General features: G+C 37.5%; 1 protein-coding gene across 6 annotated transcripts in view; it reads left to right on the top strand.

Moving 5' to 3' along the window:
- Positions 1 to 15,949, top strand: part of DPH6 (diphthamine biosynthesis 6) — a 184,137-nt gene extending 168,188 nt beyond the window's left edge. For 5 of the 6 annotated variants that reach the window (XM_014268415.3, XM_026793031.2, XM_026793043.2 and 2 more), the window contains one exon: positions 15,638 to 15,949. In XM_014268415.3, the coding sequence (XP_014123890.2) occupies positions 15,638 to 15,753 (116 nt within the window). In that variant the 3' untranslated portion in view covers positions 15,754 to 15,949. Of the gene's footprint in view, positions 1 to 13,828; positions 14,677 to 15,637 lie in introns of those variants that run through there. The other variant, XM_074542765.1, reaches the window with a different exon arrangement.
- Positions 15,950 to 19,855: the final 3,906 nt, after the last annotated feature.

The following is a 19,855-nucleotide window of genomic DNA, read 5'->3' as shown; positions in this document are numbered from 1 at the left end:
CAGTTGTTTATCTGCTCATTTGAAACATTCTGAAATTCAGTCTAGCTCAGCAAATTGCTGTGCTTAAGGCATTTTTACATTCTAGGAAATTATAATATCCCCAGAAGGCAAAGAATTAATAATAAAAATCCTCTTTTGTAAAAGATTATCATTGCAGAGGAAATGGAGCAGATCTTCCCTATCTTAGCACATTTAATATTCTCATTTTTTTTCTGTGAAAGTTTGATGGAAACACTATGTGAGGATCACTGTTTTATTAACTTGTTAAAAGACAAATCTACTGAACCAATGCAGCATATTGATTTCAGTGTCTGCTGTATGGAAAAGAAGCAATAGTAATGGATGACTTCTAGATATTTCTATATGGAAGTTAGCTCATTCTTTAGATATTTTGTGATCTTGATTTGTCTGTTTAGGCTGGAACTAAGGAGTTAATGATTCAGATTATAAGGATGCTTTCTTGTTTATTACTTAGAAGTTTTTCCTACCTTCCAAATTATTTATTCCTAGTGTGCCCACCTTTATTGAATACTTTGCAAAGGATCCAAGCTTGTCTCATTCTATTGGAAACAGTATTCTGGTGAGTAGATTTCTGGTTTGATAGGCAACAAACAGAAATTAGAACACTACATGCAGCACATTTTTCATCAGTTCTCAAATACTATTCAACCAATTAAGCATGCATCCATTTCTGGAGTGAGTTCTTAAATCTAGTTCTTAAAATCCATCACATAATACAGATGACTTGAACTAATTTCCTTTGTGATTGCCAACATGCAAAGGTAAACATCATAGCTAAGATAATTAAAGAGAAGGAAAAAGCTAACCATCAAATGAAGCTGAGATGCAATCCTCTAGGTACTTTCCTCCAAGTTCACAGGCATACCTGTCTTCCAAGTTTTATTTTTCACTTTCTATTTTGAGGGGAAAAAATCTTACTGCTTAATCTAGGAGTTCAATGCTGATTTCATTTCCGTTATTCATTTTCACATTGCACCATTCAAGCATCAAGCAAAAAACCAAAGATCTCAGAGAATATGCAGGCATCTGTGTTTCTTCACCCTGTAAAATGAGTGATTCATGTAGGCAAGGGCTGAAATCATAGCTACACAATTCAGAAATTAACCTTCATATATCTGTACCCTTACCATATTTTTCTAAAGCAGAAATGTTTGTAAGTTCCTTTCTCAGCTATGTTGTATCTCTTAGAGGTCACAAACCTTTCTACTAAGAAATCTTAATCATCTATACAAAGTCTTTTCATTACCAACATTAGGACTATACAGGTAAGTGGTTTACAGGAATTAATTATGTATTTTTGGGCCAAGCCATCAGAAATATCTTCTGGCTGTTTTTATCAATCCTTGCCTTAGAATCTCTACAACAGATAGTTTCAATTTTTATTCTGAGTTTCAAAAATATTAATAATTACAGAAATATAAAGATGAAAATTAAAATAGAAATGCATGTAGCATTGCCAAGTATGTAAAATTTACTTCTGACATAAATTTAGAACACTATTTATTATTTTTTGTAAGCTATCAGCAAAGGGGTTTTAGAATTAGTAGACTTACATGTTCTTGTGGATATACAGGATATTCAGTGACCTACTTTGTAGAGATGGACAGAACTGTGTCTGTAAAAATATTTAAAGTGGTCTCTAATATAAAACATAATTTTAAAGAGTCGTATTGAAGCAGCATCTTTTACATAAGCTCTTAGATATACTAAAGCAGTAACAGTTATTCATCAAGAGATCTCAAAGCATTTCACAAAGACAGGAAAGTACGTTTTTTATTCTACAAAATGGAAGTATGAAATCTGGAGTTTTATTTTACAAAGGATCAAGTATTTCAGTTGCTTAGAAACACAAAAATGAGACAGAAAGGTCCTGCCTTACAGTTTAGGAGTGTGTCTATACACCACTGAAGCTTTTGCAAAATTAAATGGAGCATAGCTCTATACATGTTCATGAAGCAAAATAAACTTCCCAGGGTCTTCCAGCCACTCAGTGGCAGAGCTGGCAATGGCATTCATGCCCTTTGGATCTTTATGAGGGGCCCTTTCCCCTTGACCATCCCTTCATCAATGCATTGACTGAAATGTGAAATCATTGTTTTACCTATATCAGCATATATTCAGCAAGAACTGAATATGAAGAGGTGGTTCATCTGAGGAACTTTGACAAGATGTGCAGAACACAAGTGAGCCAGAAGCACTTTATGACACCTGAATTACAGTTTTAGTAATCATCAGTTCCCTTTCTTCTCTGTCATTTCTTTATTTAATATATTGCAGGCAAGAGACTTACCGTGCAAGTTTTATAAGCTTGCAATAAAAATATAACAACTGTTGTATTAAATTATTTAAGCTGTAAACCATTGTAAAAAGCAGAAAAAGTTATACCGATGTGGAGACAGAAAAAATTATTGTGATAGAGTATAATATATACTGTGCTGATTACTACAGAATTTTTGCCCAGTTTAGCATATTGTAAATCCTTGGATGGCCTTAAGAATGAAACTGCATGTAAATTTTTGAAAAGAATTGTGGCAAATGCTTTAAGAAAAATTAATCTAAAATCAGATTCATAATTTAAAAACAAATCATCAAAAATGTGACAGCAGACAAAAAATATGTAAGAGGTCGAAAAGTGAGAATTGTGGCAAAGCAAAGGATCAGTATATTTAAAACTTCTAGATTTCCCCTGAGGGAAAGCTAGGATTCTGAAGAAAATGGATAACCAAGTTTTTATTTTAAGCAATTAGAATAGTATTTTATTCTATAGTGCTATGTTTTGCTAAAGAAATGTACCAATAGCTTTGAATCTGGCTGTGTTTATATTAGTAGCATTTAAAAGTGCTAGATTTACCAAAATTAGTAACTACAAAGGGAAACTTTATTTAGAATAAAGTTCTGATTATAAATTATAATAAACATTTAATTTTGCTTTATTCTGCTTCTTTACTCATGGTAAATCAAAATTGAAACTGATTAAATGATGGTGCTTAATAATCATAGTAATCATCCTCCTCCTTTAGCATTTTCCTGTTTCACCTTTTGATCTTACCAGATTTTTTGGGACTTTTAATGGCCCCAGGTGTTCTTGTAGCAAGCTGCCAATGAGTTTTCTTTGCCCTGCAACATGATTTGGCAGAAATTCAGTTAGGCAGAGCATAATTTGTTGCCTTCTTTTCTACCAAAATGGGCTTTCTGCAAAAGAGAAAAGGAGGTGATGTCCTCATTCTGTTGAGTCTTCCTAGCAGTGATGTAATTGAAAAACCTCCTTGCAAGAGAAATGTCTTAAAAAGAAAAGCCAACTCATTCAGCTAATGTAGAGTAGGAAATACTGGTAAGACTACTCTAGTGATGGTGTTCCAGGCCTGAAATTCCCTGAAAAATTAAGGCCCAAGACATAAAGCATCAGTGTTGACCAAAGAGAGGGCTGTGTGGGCCTCTTTGTTTTACTTTTAAAATGACATCTTTTCTTAAACAATTTATTTCTCTCTACCTGTACTGCAAAATTGTTAAAAAACAGTTCTCATGATCACATCTTTAAACAGAATGAAGCCCAAGGATAAATTATGTTCTCACTCTGCCTGAGAGGTTGGGCTTCTGTTGGTAGAAAAGATAAAGGTCACCCTTCCATCACTTGCACTTCATGTTTCTTAAAAGTGGTTAAAGCACTACATACATTTTTCTTCTGAACATTTTCAATTTCATTAATCTCTTTCAGCTAACATAGTTCTTAATGGAAATTCTCCAGCTTAAGTCTGGAGAAGCAGAAATGTCTGTCCAAAGAACAGTGATCCAGCAGAGGAGCTGTCAGTGCTGCTGCCTAATGGGTCACCTGTGGGTCCTGGCCCACCTCACAGGTCTAGGGGCTGATCCACCTGAGTGAGCCTGAAATTTCTAAGCAATAGACCAGATGTGGGCAGCGTTTCCATTTACTGCTAGGCTATGCTGTGTACCTTACCTGTCACACAAAATATAAGAGTTACACTGCAGTCTGTGTAATCCCAAAAGGCATTCTACATAAGTTTATGTTTTTTTAAAAAAAATGTTTTTTAAAAGATGTTTGAGACAATGTATTTTGGTGAAGAAACAATCTTCTTTTTTAAAAATATATATTGTTGTGTGATAATTTAATTTCATTGTAGACTTTCCTGATACACTGTGGTATAAAATATATAGCAATGTTTAGTAAGAAATAATAATACAGTTAGATGTATAGCCTTATGACAGATTTAATAGACAGTTTGTCACAAAGGCTGCAGGTAACTTTCAAACGAGCTGTAAACAACCCCACCTACTGATGGTGGAAGAAGAGCAGAGGCCTCCAGAAAGTGACGCTGTTTAACAACAGAGAAGGTGGAATGTGTGCAGCACTGCTCTTCTGGGACTGTGATATTAATTTCCAGAGATCCAAGAGCAGCCCAAGCAAAAGGATGATTCAGTTCTTTGCCAGTGCATTGTTGTTTTTGTGTCCTCACTCTGGTATGCGCTCAAGAGAAGGGCTGTATGCTGGGTCAGCATTTGGCTTTTCTACAAATTACCTCAACAAATAATGTAATTATTCACAGTTTTCTATGGGTCAGTTTCCTACCTGTCCTGTGTTCCTTTTTCAGCTTGCAGGTTTTTTCTGTCAATGGTAAACTCTTGGTTGTAGACTTTGTCTGTTATTTAGTGTTTATTTAGTGCCTGACGTAAGTCTTGCTGAAGGCTTTTGTAAATTATGCTATTAATAACTTCCAGTTAGAGCAAAAACGACTTGCAGCTTAGATCACTATGTGGCCAAGCTACAGACCCTTTTTCTTTCATTTAGCTGTTGGCTGACACAGCTGAATGACTCTCCCAAGCCTCCTGTTCCCAATTCCATAACAAACTATGAGCTCATATTACACAGGAAGCACTAGCACTGAGATTTATTTGCCATCCTTGGAGGCCAGGAGAAGGAACAAAAGACTTTCATCTTTTTCTTTTTGTTCCTTGGCTGTAGGGACTAAGAGGGTACTGATATCTTGGGTCACTGCCATATAGGATAAAAATCCAATTAAGGTAAATCTGCCAGATCCAGGGGAAGTAAGTAGTGGGGCTATCAAGAGCCCACAAATTTCTGGGTGGATCATCAGCAACCTCTGGCAGCACAATTTCTCCCTTAAAACAGAAGCTGGGTTTTGTTCCACCTCTAAATAGTGAGCAACCCTTTTTTTAAACTTGCTCTGGCTAATTTTGCATAAGTTGTCAGTTGCAGCAGTAATGAAATTTTAGTCATTTGTTGACTCACTCAGCACAAAAGGCAGTGAATGCCATGACCACTCTGTTACATCTTCCAGGCAGCTTTGATTAAACTGCTGTGAAGCCAGACCTGGATCAATATGAATGATCTTCATCGACCTAATAATGTATTTAACATGTTCAGTGCACTTGTATCTCTTTCTGTTAGAATACACTGTTTACATTAGTGCAGGAGATTGCTTTAAATTTTCATAGTTAGGAATAACTGAATTAGTTTGCACATGGTACTGTATATAAATATATAATCTACCATGCAATCTCCTCAGCAGGTATAAATTAGCATAGCTACCATTTACAGTTGTTGAGAATCTAGCCTAGAAACTGAAAACAATTATTCCATCAGTATTATTTTAAATTATCACAGTTTAACTTGACATAAAGCAAGTATCACATAATCTTCCCTGTACCCAGTCAAAAGATGCTTATCACATCTTTTAGAAAGCTTTTTTATTATTTATAGACTAAATTCTCCTACCAGCAGATGTATGTGGTGACCTCTAATTATATAAACACCTCTTTGTGGTCCAGCCTTTTGGATGTGCTGTGTCCAGTCAGGTATTTCTTTAACCCACTGGCTTTGAAGACTATTTAGCAAACTTCAATAAACGAACAAATGTGGAAGCTGTACCAAACATATCACTTGGGGATGTCAAAGCACTTAACAAACATTGTTACAACTTAGTCCATGTGTAACCACCGAAGGACATATTTGCTTCAGTATGTCTCATGACAGCTTCTTAAAAAATATACTTAAGTGAATTTAACACTTGTGAAAGGTGCCAGATTGACAGGCCCTGGAGATAAAAGTTCTTGCATTACCAGCAGGCACAGCCGGGCTTCCCACACACGCTGCCCCACCAGTGTCCCCAGCCCTACCTGAAGGGCACAGCAACCAACTGTCCTACGGCTTGCAAATCTGCCCATCTCAGGCTCCTGGACTGTGGGCCAAGAGTCAGTAGCTGTAATTTGACCTAAGGGTGAAAATCCAAGTTCCATAGTTACTGCACAGGTGCTGTTGCAGTTGATCATTTTCACACCAAGTTTTTAACTAATCTGGGGGAAAAAAAAGTGAAGTACATGTTTATCTGATTTAGAGTACAACAAAAACATGTGTGTGAGCCTCTAGTGAATCCTGTGGTTCTATCTGCCCACATAGGCACATTCAGGTGGGACTGTATGGGTGAACAAGTCCATACACATACTGTGAAATGCATTCTTAAATGCCTCCTGAAAAATGGGTCCTTACTGCTTTCTGTGTTTGTAATAATCTGTCTCCATTCATAACTCATCCCTGCTTGGTGTCATTACAGCCCATCCTCCCCAGAGATTCTGGACACAGCTGGCATACAAATTCAATAACCATCCACCCCATAAAGACACTGGATGATTACAGGGTTGAAGGATAGCACACAGGGAAAACAGGCTCATGATCTTTACACTCTGTCATGGATTTAGAAAAAGCACAAGTTCTTCTCTGAGTGATTGTACTTGGAAAGTTCAGACCTCTGTGTTCTTTGAAATTATATTTATACCTCACTGTGAGTATTGGAAGGGCATGCTTAAGTGTTTCTTTATTTAGTGCAGAAATAAAGAAGGCTAATGACATTTTAAACAAAAGCGCACATTTATAACCTTGTATAGGCTGATTCTCAGTCTGTATATAGGACATGACTAAAAACAGAACATTGGAAACACAGTGATGAGTTTTCATGTTCTGCTATTTTCTAAGCTGTAGCCAGCATCTTGAAAGAATTGTTATGGAAGCCAAATCGTAATTCTTTCTATTGGAAAACAGCCCTAACTAATACACAGAGGAACTCAGCAACATTGGTTTATCTTTAAAAGAGTCACATTTTTTTTGCAGCTTGCTGTTGATGTGCATGATAACATACCTAATTGGACTGGTACTGTGTGCATGGTGGAAGGTAACAACGAAAGTTGGGTGGCTTATAGCTGTTTCAGGGATGGCATTTTAGCCTGAAATTGTAATTGTTGTAAATATTAATCTATTTTATGATTATCATTGCCTTATTTCCTTTTCTTCTCAATGTTTCTACTGTATCTGTCACACTGTACAACTTTAGGAAGCATCCCTACCAGCCTAAGTCCCTACTGCACTTAGGATGAACTTTAGGTTTCAAAATCTGGGAGGAAGTTCACAAGAGAATGTATAGGAAGAAGATGTTTTAAGGTGGAAGTGTCCATGAACTCTGATTGAATATGTTGCGTCACCCAGACTCAGTTTTCCTGTGCAGGCTGTCTTCTATATTAAAAAAAGGCCATTTTAGGTCATCTCCTCTTTCACAGGTTTGGTCCCTTTAGTACTGTTTTCAAATACTCAATGTACTTGAGTACATTGGGTTGGTTTGTTTTGGTTTTGGTTTTGTTTGGGTTTTTTTTGTCTGCTTGTATTTGTATAGTACCCCAATGGCATTTTCTCTTCATTCATTTTATTCAGTAGTTCCTAATTTTACCTATATCATATTATAAATTTCACTTCCACCTGCTACTATTTACCTCCCTATTAAGTACTATTAAGTCTTTCTTGATCAACCACTTTTTTAATATTTTTGACCTAGTAGCTGGTCTTTTGCTTTCAGAAAGACAAAAGGCTTTTCTTGTCTGCTAATGAGAGAGGAGGAGGGCAACACCAGCGACTTTCTCGTACAGAATGACAATGCTCCACTCCCAGAAGGATGCAGAGGAAGAGAAAAAGATTATTATCAGTTTTCTCTAAGTATACTTGGGCATCACTGAAAACACTGTTTAGAAGTAAAGACTTGCTAAAGTTTACCTATCCCCTTTCTGAAGCTCTTTCTAAGTTTGTTAGTTGATAAGTCATTATAGATATGAAGTATTGCTTTAATTTTGATTTTAAAAGGCTAGAAAGCAGAATTCCTTATTAGGGAATGATAGGAGAGAGTTTGTTTCAGGACTGAGTTAAACAGAAGCCTTCAGAAAAATAGAAAACGGTTGGTTCATTCCCATCTTCATGTAAATTGAATTACAGGGTTTAGTAAGTGAAACAGATCATAAGATAAACCCCGCAGAGGCCAGGAAGCACTAATTAACGCCCACAGTGAGTAACTTTTCTGAAATTGGTCTTTAATCAAACTTTGCTCTGAAAACAAAACAAGATACTGTGGCAGCTTGATAAAAGAGATTCATCACCAAGGCTGACAGGCCCACAATCAAACCAATACTAAAAATAACTGTTTTGTCTACTAATTTTCTTTCAGATGCTAAAAAAATGCATGAGCTACAGTCTAAAAAGACTTGTACAGTTACTCAGCCAAGTGACTCAGCTCTAGAAAAGTGAGGGTCCTGTAAATGTTAATGCCCTCCCTGATTATGAGTGAGCCCTTTTTCTTTCCCACACCTTCCTGTTGAAACGGAGGAACAGCAAAGAGGATTGTGTGGTTGGGCAAGGAAGAGGCAGAATCTGGATTCCTTCAGAGTTGATAATTTTATACCAGCTGTTCCTCTCCTCTTGCTACTGGTGGTGGTGCAGAGTTCAGGCATCCTGACTGACTTATTAGTGTGGTCTGAGATAAGCCAATCACTCCTTTTTCTTGTATCTCACATGAACATTAGGGTCCACAACTGCTGCCTTTTGCGCTTGGAACTTCTCCTCACTAAATCTGAGAGCAGGAGTTATCAGTATGGCATGCAGGGAAACAAAGCTTATTTTATCATTTCTTTTCATCTGCTCAGCTGTAGGGAGAGTTACTACAACTCCTGTGGGTACCCATCAAGCCTAGAGCAACTTTCATTATGTTTTCACTGTAGCCTGCTTAAAAACATCACTAGAACTTTTAGGTTTGGGATAGATTCCAAAGGGACAAGAAGTCCGCTGCAGAAACAGGACTAGCAGTGAAATGTAACAGAGCACTAGTATTCTCTTTATAGCAGATTTTTCTCTTGGCACAAAAAAGATATGGAGCTATCAAGCAGGTCCATAGGAGGGCCACAAAAGTGGTCAGAGTATGAAACATCTCTCTCCAATGAGGAAAGACTGAGATAGTTGGGGTTATTAGCTTCAAGAGCTAGTAGAAGGCTCTTGGGAGATTGTTTATTAGCCTTTCAATATGTACAGGAAGCTTATTAGAAAGATGGGAGAGACTGTGTAATAGGGCTTGTATTGACAGTGTACCCCTCATCCAAGGGGTAATGGTTTTAAACTAAAAGAGGGTAGATTCAGACTAGATACAAGGAAGAAGTTTTTTATAATGAGGGCAGTGAGACACTGGAACAGATTGCCCAGATTGCCCAGAGAAGTGATTGATGTCTCATCCCTGGAACCTTTTCAGGTTAGGTTGAATGAGGCTCTGAACCACCTGGTCTGGTCTAAGATGGCTCTGCTTATTGCAGGGGAGTGAACTAGATGAGCTTTAAAGGTCTCTTCTAACTCAAACTGTTTAATGATCCCATGATTTCTCTTGGTGAATGCTCTGCTGGGTAAAGTGTTGCCCACTTTCCACGTCCAACATGACAGTCCTATCAGTCTGGATCCTAATAACCATATCCTTCACAAAAGAGGTTGCAATTATCCAAAATGGTACTCCAGTATTAGGAACAAGCTGAAAGAGGATGGCTAACATTGGCCTTGGTGCTTTCAGTATAGGCTGTATTTTCATGTTAGGTGGTTACTTTAAAAAGGTATTTTCATTAATACAACTAAAAGTAGTTTAGTGGGAGAAGGAAGAAGTCTGTCGGTATAGATGGGTCCATGTAAGGAATTCTTCTTCTTTTATGAAAGAATTGTTTGCAAATACAAATATGCAGATCTGGCTGCTTTGGCAACTGACTAGGCATATGACTTGAGTTCCAAAAACAACTACCATTCCCTCTGTAATTTGTTTTATAGTCACAGTTCCAAGGACTGCCATAGGGAATCGCAGGTTTGAAGTGGTTTCACAGCCTTATCCAAACTCCTCCTGGTCATTTGTCTCATATATCATGGCTATAACAGACATCCCTGCAATTCAAAACAACTGCTTAACTTGTATTCACATAAATATCCTAGCCCAGAGTGATTGAAGTGCATCATCAGTATTCCATGAAGGAGCTTACATCAGTTTTGAAAAACCAGTCCCTTAAAAGTACAGTGACCAACATGAAATAATGTCATCAAGAATAGCAAAAAGCATAAGGCACCACATGAAAATTCAAGTATTGGACTGTGAGAGATACCCATATTGTGATTTAAAATCTTTACAGCTGCAACAAAAAAAAAAAAATCAGCACAAAATCATATTTTTCCAGGTGACTCCCTTTTATATTCCAATATTTTATTCTTGTTTACTGGGTTTGATTTTATTATGAATAGAAAGGCATTAATTGCAATGCAAGAAAATTATGCAGGTTTTTTTCCTCAAATCTTATATCCCACTACATCATTTTATATTAAGAAAAATGTGTGACTGAAAAAACAGACAATATTTTAAAGCACAGCTTCTGTTCTTGCTGTGGTTGGACACCACAGAGACAGCTGGATGTTTAAGAAAGGGAGGGGCATCTCCAGTTCCTCATGTTTCACCTTTTCATTGCACTGCCTGATCATTTAAAGCAGAGGCTTGTTCCAGACAGCTTCAATTAAACTATGCTGTGAAACTGAATATAGATCAATGGAAATGATCCATAACAAGCTAATCATGTATTTAACAGTGTTCAGTCCAGTTCAATCACCTTCTAACATTTCTGTGGCTTTACATTCATGTGGCAAAGCCCTGAATGTGTATATGTATTTTTAATCCATCTCATTAGTGACCATATGCTTTGGCTTCAAGGGAGACAAGAACTGTCTGCAATCTGCCAGGGATTTAGGGACATCAATAATTTGTGAATAGTCATGTTGGTACTGGTCGAAGGGTTAAGTGTTCTGCACACCAGGGGCAGATCTTTTGGGACTGGAACTCTTAGTCAACTGTTAGGAACCTGATCCCCTCTGATGCATCTTTTCAAAGTACACGCTGCATGTCAGATCTCTGCAGCAGAAGCAATGGAGCCTTATTAGCTCAGGGATTTAAAACCTGCTCTAAGAAATGTAACAATATATTTTGGTTAAAAAGTGAAGGAAAGATAGTAGTAATATGAAAGGGATTTTTTATGTATGGGGCTAAATGTGATCTTCCTTCTTCCTACAATTTTCCTTTTTGCCACCATTTTCCTTTTTCATATGAGCTATTAGATTACTACTCCCCTGCAGATATACAGTGAAGCAAGAGTATGGCAACAATAACAGGGCTTGATTTTGAAAAATGTAAGTGAATTCTGTGACCTCATCTGATACTGCCTAAATCCAGCTGAGGCCAGTGACAGCAAAGACATAGAAATCACCTCCCAGTCTTTTGGAATGACCTTTTAGAAGCTCTCAGAGCACTGTTTTTTCTACCTAGTATGAAAATCACCTTTAAAAACAATAGATTACACTCTTAGTTCGTGCCTTGTTATATAGCAGGTCTGCTAAATCAGCATGAGAGATCATCAAATTATTGATTCCAGTATCCTGTCTTCACAAAGCAATGGCAGAAATAGATGGTAATGCCAGAAGACACTGAATAAGTTTTGTACATTTTAAAGTTTTAGTTATGTCCATATTCCTCAGCTGCACCCTTTAACCTTTTTAAATCAGGTTAAAAAGAAAAAAAAACTAATTCATAGCAGTGCAGGAAGACACTTCATATGGAACCTGCTCCCTGAATTTCTGTGCATTATTTGGGAGAAGGGGGATCCATCTTGCAGGATGAAGTTCACCTGCTTTAAGCAAATTTCATGTACAATCATAAAATCATAGGATGATTTTTGCTGGAAGGAACCTTAAAGATCATCCAGTTCCAATCCCCCTACCTTGGGTAGTGACATATTTCACTAGACCAGATTGCCCTGAGCCCCATCCAACCTGGTCAGGAACACTTCCAGGGCTGGGGCATTCACAGTTTCTTTGGGCAGTCAGTTCCAGTGCCTCACCACACAGTAAAGAATTTTCTCCTTATATCTAATGTAAACCTACTTTTTTTCAGTTTGAAGCCATTTTCCCCTTGTCCTATCACTACAGTCCCTCTCAGTCTTTCTGGTGGGGTCCCTTTAGGTACTGGAAGGCCACAATGAGGCCACACCAAAACCTTCTGTTCTCCAGGCTGAACAACCCCGATTCTCTCTGCCTTTCCTTGTAGGAGAAGTTCTCCATCCCTCTGATCATCTTCCAGGCCCTCCTCTGAGTCACTGCAGCAGCTCCCTGTCCCTCCTGTGCCGGCCCCCAGAGCTGATGCAGCCCTGCAGGGGCTCTCAGCAGAGCAGAGCAGAGGGGCAGAATCCCCTCCCTGGCCCTGCTGCCCACGCTGCTCTGGATGCAGCCCAGGGCACGTTTGGCTCTCTGGGCTGGCAGTGCCCATGGTGCCTCATGTGCAGCCTCTCAGGCAGCAGCACCCCCAAGTGCCTCTGGGCAGGGCTGCTCTGGGGCTGCTCATGCCCAGCCTGTGCTGAGACTGGGGCTTGCCCCAACCCAGGAGCAGCACCAGCACCTGGTCTTGTTAAACCTCAGGAGGTTCCCATGGGCCCACCTTGAGCTGTGCTGTAATGGCAGCAAGGACAGAGATGTCAGGCAGCATGGTGTCTTCCAACTCTTCCTGTTTACATGCTGCGTGCGTTGGTGTAGAGGCACACCCCTTAATTTCTTTGAGTTGTTTCCTTTGTGTTTCCCTGTTGATTTCTGTTACCCCAGGAGTCTCTGGGTGGCCTCCATAAAACTGCAAGTGTGCTGCAACGTGGCTAGCGTAATTTGTGTGGACTCTCACAGGAAATGAAAACATCCACAATGCACACCACTTGTTTGCTGCTTGACAATCAGCTGGTTTTGCTTGTACTTAAACATCCTGTATCAGGGCAGTTTAAATGACTGTCATCAGTCATCTATAGCCACTATTAAACCTCAGCAAACACACTCACTGTAACCCTTTGTCCTTTACTTGTTTTTGTTTTTAAAATCAACTTGGCATGGCATACAACTGAGCAAGCATTCCCCATACATGATACAAAAGGAAGGACATTTTTGAAAATCTTTGTATTCAAAGAAAGAGTTACATATTTAGAAAACATTCATGACCAAGGCTTTTATTTATCTAAAATGATATTTTGAATGAGTAAAAAAATATAAATAGTGTCTTCATTAACTTCCCATTATCAAGAATATACAATTAGTATTGGAAGACTTAGAGTCTTATTATAGCAGGTAAAATATATAGCTGTCATTTTTTTTTGTTTGCTATAATTTCATAGGTTGCCATAGATGTACTAATTGTGTGTTGTCTTCTGTAAGACCTTAGAGTACAACTTTACTGTTTTAGAAGACCCAATCTCTGCCTTTTAGGAGAAGTTTGCATGAGCAGACTTTTATCCACAATTTTTAAGTGTATAAATATGCACATCTAAGTTGCACTGCTTTCATGTAAAACTAATTGATTTGTAAATACAGTACTATATTAGAGGCATATGTCCCAGATTTTTATCCACATTTCATTTATACACATAGGCACTGGCAATAGAAAAGGCACTGGTCTTTAGGAAAGGTGGCTCTTCCTGGTTGGCAAGCAAGACTGCTAGGGTGCATTCAAATGTAAGTATTTATGGCTGTTTTGGCCACCTCAAACCCACCAAAGAATGGAGTTCTATTTCCAGATAGTCCCACTTTAAAATTCTGCCTTTAAAATGTATACCAGGACTTGTTTTGGTAGCTTGTAGCACTGATTTGGAGCATTTAAGCCTGTGCATAAAATGCTAAAGTCTAAAATTGTATTTTCACAATTTTCATTGATTAAAAAAATAAATGTAATTTTAATAGGGTGGAATCAGTGATTTTGAGGTGGCTTGTCGTTACCCCTTCCACTTTAAGCCTTCAGAGTCAGCATAGCCACAAAGTTTTCTGAAGTCAAATTTTTTAAGAAAAATGCTAGATGATAGTTAATTACCTGGTCACTGCTGAATATCTGTAATACAGAGAATGAGTTCCTTTTTGAACACCAAATGAAGAAGTCATTTGACCTTTGAGGTGACTGTGGATCTTTGGCTCTCCATTGTCAGTCTTCACCTCCAATGTCAATGATGCTAATACAAAGGGAAGCCAGCAGAATTTCAGAATACTGGTACTACCTTTGCAATATTTTGTAGGCAGCATTGCTATTATTACATTAATTTGTGCTACTGCTGCCAGATAAAAAGAGAGTTTTGGCTTCAGTGAATACAATTGCAAAATTCCTGTTTTATCCTGGATGAGGTAACACTTTGACTGAACTGCCTATTCGCAGTTTCACAGGCAGTGACGCCAAAAAAAAAAAAAAGCTCTGACAGTCTGCAAGTTCTGCCCTCTTTACACCCTTTCTAGCCAAGATTGCTTAGTGTTATAAAGAATTGCCATAATCCCAGAAGCTGCTGACAGAAATACGTTATTGAAACAAGAACCTTTGCAGGCTATACCTTATCATTAGGAAAGTGTCTTTTGTGGGTCATTCAGTGGGTTTTCAGTAGTTTTCTTTAAGGTTCTCTGTGGCTTCATTTCTAGCATGTTCACTGAGGCTGAGCACAACCAAGAATGTCTTGATGGCAAGTTTAAATTTTCCATTCTTTACTTTTCTTCTGTATTCTAATTAGATCTTCTCAATTAATTCTGTTCCCATAATGGACTTTTAGATTTGCAAACTTCTACCACACATACCAGTCCCTTTAGAGCTTCTTGTAGCCAGATTCTGTGTTTTTAGCAGTTTGAATCTTACTGTAATTCCACATATTCAGTCATATATGTTGCCATTCCTGGACTTACTCCATTATGTCTTCAAGATGGCATGCATCCATTGATTACAAATTGAAATGAAGTTCATAATGTTATTAAAAATGGCTCACTTTAACTTCTTCTTGTTTTATTGATGCCCCACAATAGGACTTCAGAGAAGAGTTTCATTTACAGATAGCTATGTGCTGATCACCCAAATATCAAAAATGACAACTGAATTTCAGCTGGCCTTTTGGTATTTTTGTTACTGCTCTAGTTCAATTCTCTATATCTGTAATCAACAGACCACTCACTCACTAAAGGTTGAGAAGTATGCATTTAACTGTTTTGCTGAATTCTGGCCTTAGGCAACATCTCAAGTTAATCTCAAATTAGTCAAAAAGGAGGTGGGAGATTTTCCTTCTATATAAAGTGAAAATTTAAGAGTTGTGTTTCACTTCCTTTTGTTAATTGCTACTCTACAATAATTTTCAGAAAAGTATTTAGAAATCATTCTTAAGAGATAGGACACAATAAGACAAGGGGGACTCATTAGTTGTTTTGTTTCTATTTTAGGACTGCAAGAATACCTTGAAAAATATTTGGAAGAGAAGACTCCGGCTCTGATTTTAGTACCTGTGGTGGATTTACCTGACAAAGATGTTATTCATATAACATGCTGGCTAAGCTAGCAGTTTAAAGGAGATGAGTTGATATCAAAACATGCATACATTCCATCTAGGAGAGAACAAAGAAAAGAGCTGATACTAACTCCGTTGAAGCAATATTGTTTGATTTAAGCAAAGCCATATTACCTTGTTAATGATGCCTCATGATATATGACAGAGTTGAGTTTGTATGAAGAATAAAGCTTTCTTTTAAAAATAATGTACTTTTGTCTGACTTGTTTTTAGATGTATGCAGGTTAAAGCAGGTGGCTTCTGGGAGATGCATTTGGTGTGATCACATTGGTTCTTTGTTTGATATATTTAGGTCTGGTTACAATACACCAATTATAACTTTATATCATTTGGATGGAGGTGAAACTAGAATATTACCTCCAATACTGTGTTAAGGACTGTATTCCTTTCAATTCTATGTTGAATTTACTCACTTCAGGCCAACTCATGAAAACCTTATTTGTGGCCTGATTTTAACCATTTCCAGCACTGAGGAAGAATTATTCAGAGTGGTATTTAGGATGCACGTTTTGCTGAAACAAATAATGGAAATGATGGCCAGACAGCAGGATTTGCCACCTTGCTTTCTAATCCAGGAGTATTTTTGTGTTTTATATCTGGTAGACAGCTGTTATTAAAGAGCTACCAACATTCAGGTAACTACCAGCTACCAGTATTGACAGCTGTCATAGACCCTGGGCTTCAGTTTTCTCCAGAAAATCAACAGGAGTTTTAGCACTGCTTTCACTAAAACAGGCTCAGACACACAGGTGAAGCACTTGTCAATTTCATTACCACTGATACTTTACTCATTAGATAAGGTCAGTACAGAAAATAAAGCCTTTTGGAAGCAGTAATGCACTGCAGAAAAATCTTACTTTCAGACAAAGGTTATAGAATTAAATCTTCAAGAACGAGTGTCAAACCTTTGCCTTGCCTATATTCTGCATCTATATATTCTCACTGCTTGTCTTCCACAGTGTGAGCACTGGAGCCAGGAGACCAGCACTCCAAGTTACCCTTCTCTGTCCTCAGCATATATCTGAGGTACCCCCACGAAAGTTAACTGCATGGCAGGACATTCACATTGAGGTAACAACGAGGTGAACTTAGTACTCCAGTTTCATTTTCTTGCCCACTATCAGAAATGCACTTGGCAGCATCTGATATAAAACAAGAGACTAAAGATAAGAGGATCTTCCTCTCTTAGAACTTCTACATGCCCAGCATACTATACTGATCAGTGCTTGAAATTAGAAACTGTTAAATGTTACTATTCCTTACTTTTGCTTACTAATATAGCAAAGCTGCCATCTTCTTTAGTAATAATTCCTTTTTTCACAGATGTTTAAATGTTTTTGAAATGGGCAAGGCAAAGAGTTTTTTATATAACAGTGTACAAAAAGATGGTTGTATTAAATTTCGTAAGGAAAAAGGGATGAATGTATTAACAATACATTAGTTGATTAGTATTCAGGATCATTTTTAGGTTAGACTTAAACACATTTGATCCTTTCCCACGATCAGAAAAGAACTTGTTAATACCTGGATGTGCCTGGTTTATTTGAATTCTACTTTTTTAAAAGGCTAAATCACTTTCTCACTTCTCCCTGCAACTACCAGTATTTTATTTCTCTCAGTGTGGAGTGTCCATGGGCCAGAGACACAATGGACTGTAAGAGAAGAAGAGAAGATGCACTTTCAGAGAGATAAGGATGAAGCTTATTTTTCCATTGATGCATATGGAAACCAAAGAGATGGCATAAGTTTCACTGAGTCTCCTGGAACAGTCATTTTTTTTCACCATGAGTTTAAAAAGATACTGAAACATGTTGATCTTAGCTTTTGTATTGTACTGGACAGTTTAAGGCAGCAGGATACTTGCTTCTAAAGAAAACAGCTTTTCCTGTAAGTCTTCCTACAAGATTCATGACTCCAGCTAGCCTGCTTATTTTCTCATTAGAGCTGCATTGAGAAATGGTAACAGAATGGATTGGTCTGAAAAAACAGTGTAATCTTTTGTTTTTCTCTCAATGAAAGCAAAACCTTTTCCTTTTTTGAGAGAGAGAGAAATAGAACTTCAACAGGTTTAAATTGTGAATACATAAAAAAAGAACAGTTTGCTGACTTTTTCTCCTAGAGAGACTTCAAGCAGTTTCTGAGTGGTGTGAATGACTGAAACTATAAGCTCAGTCTACACTATTTTAAATATGATCAAGGCCATTTGTGCAACATTTATATGCAAAGTAGGTGAGTAAAGTGTGCCATAAAGAGGCCTAAGACTTTTATAATAGAGAGAAAAAGCACTATTTATCTGCCTTAAGCTGCTGTACTTTCATCAGAACTACTGTGTCCTGCTATGAATAAGATGTTTCAGCAGAGCTCTTTTTGACTTTCTTTGTCACAATGCTGAAGACATGAGCTGGGGACAGGGGTACAGACATCCACACACACAGACATACGCGTGGTTTAGTGAAAAGAGGGAAAGACATCAATACTCAAAATTTATAGATAGGTGGCTGGTTTTTTGTGGTTTTTTATTGTGGGTTTTTTTCCCACAGAAAGGTCAGTGGAGTGATTACCCCAGCAAGTTTTAATCTTGAGACTATAAATTCCTATATGTGCTAAGACACCAGTTTTGAGGACGTGGTATGCATACAAATTCTTATGTTTCTCTGGTTGTTATTAAGCCTGCAGGAAAATGTTTTGTATGCTTATTATGACACAAAATGTTGGCTTATTCCAGCAGCCCTTATGTAATGGGTGGAAAAATGTCCTTAAAAATGTAACCCAAAGTTTTAATTTTTCATTTCTCTGCTTAACAACTGTTAGAATATGTCTTGCAAATCTTCTCTGCTTCCTTTTTTTTTTTTTTTCAAAAAGTAATCTATGTCTTGTTATAGTTCTCTGTGCACATAAAATTTTGTCTCCTGCCTCCTTTTAAAAGTCTCTGTATATCAATTTCTTTAATTGCTTGAAAGTATGACCAAATGGCTCTGTAAGACCAAAACTGATTTAGTAACTTTGTGCTGTACTCATTTCAAAACCCAGTGATGGCAACAGTACTAGTGAGCCTTTACAATGCACATGGCTAAGCTGCTATAAAGGCACCAGAGCTGATCTTCCTAAATAGATTTTAAAATGACATTGAGATATTTTAAAAGAGATTATTTAATTTTTTCCCTGTGAGTTTTATAGTTAGGTAGTTCAGGAGCTGATTTGTTACACCAGATAGCATGGATGCATCTTTCCTCTTAGCCTTCAGAAGTGCAATGAGTACTGGAAGCAGGATGTCTCCTGAGTATTAGAGAGGTAATCTGAAGGAGCTCTTCTCCTTCAAGGACATCCTGTCCAATCCATTATCTCCTGTCTATGTGCAGAGCCTAGTCTATCAAAAGACAGTGACTGAACAAAAATTTTATTTCAAATAAATGAGTGCATTGGTTTAATAAAAGATTTCTACTGCATGGTGTAATAGTTCTATAAATGAACACTGAAATCCTAAAATACAGAAACTTTTCACGTGTCCAAGTTAAATCTTTGTTATTTCTTTCAGGATGGCTTTCCTGAAGCAAACACAGTTTGTTCTCTCTATTAAAGTAAAACTGTTCTGAGCTCTCTGAGTGCTAACTGGCACTTATTATTTAAGTAACCTGCTTTCACTATTATAAATGTCTGGCAATGAGAATACATATTAAGAATACTTGACAATTTACTAATTTATGATCTTTTTACTTGTATTTTAATATTTCTGGCAAGCCAGCCTGTGTTGATGTATTAGACAAACATTCAAAATACAGACTTGAGATCTTGAAAGCTTCTTTTTTCAACTATCATCTGAACACTGAATATTTTTGACCTATTTTAAATTTTAATTTTAAAAAACAGACTGGGTACCTGTGAATTGAACTCATATGTTACATGCAAGTGCCCTTTTACTGATGATTCACTGCTCACAATTTTTTGGATTTGACTTCTGTTGGATTAATTCATGACTAGGGTTTGCCTGTGATTTCCTGCTTTTATAATTTTTTAGAGCACTGCCTGCTTTTTCCCTACATTCTCAGTCTGGTTGTTCTGAGGCTCTTGGCACAGGTTATGCCACTGGCCATAG

The sequence above is a fragment of the Zonotrichia albicollis genome, chromosome 6 (assembly GCF_047830755.1).
Source record: "Zonotrichia albicollis isolate bZonAlb1 chromosome 6, bZonAlb1.hap1, whole genome shotgun sequence".
Classification (NCBI taxonomy): Eukaryota; Metazoa; Chordata; class Aves; order Passeriformes; family Passerellidae; genus Zonotrichia; species Zonotrichia albicollis.
This window is presented reverse-complemented; position numbering and strand designations above follow the sequence as displayed.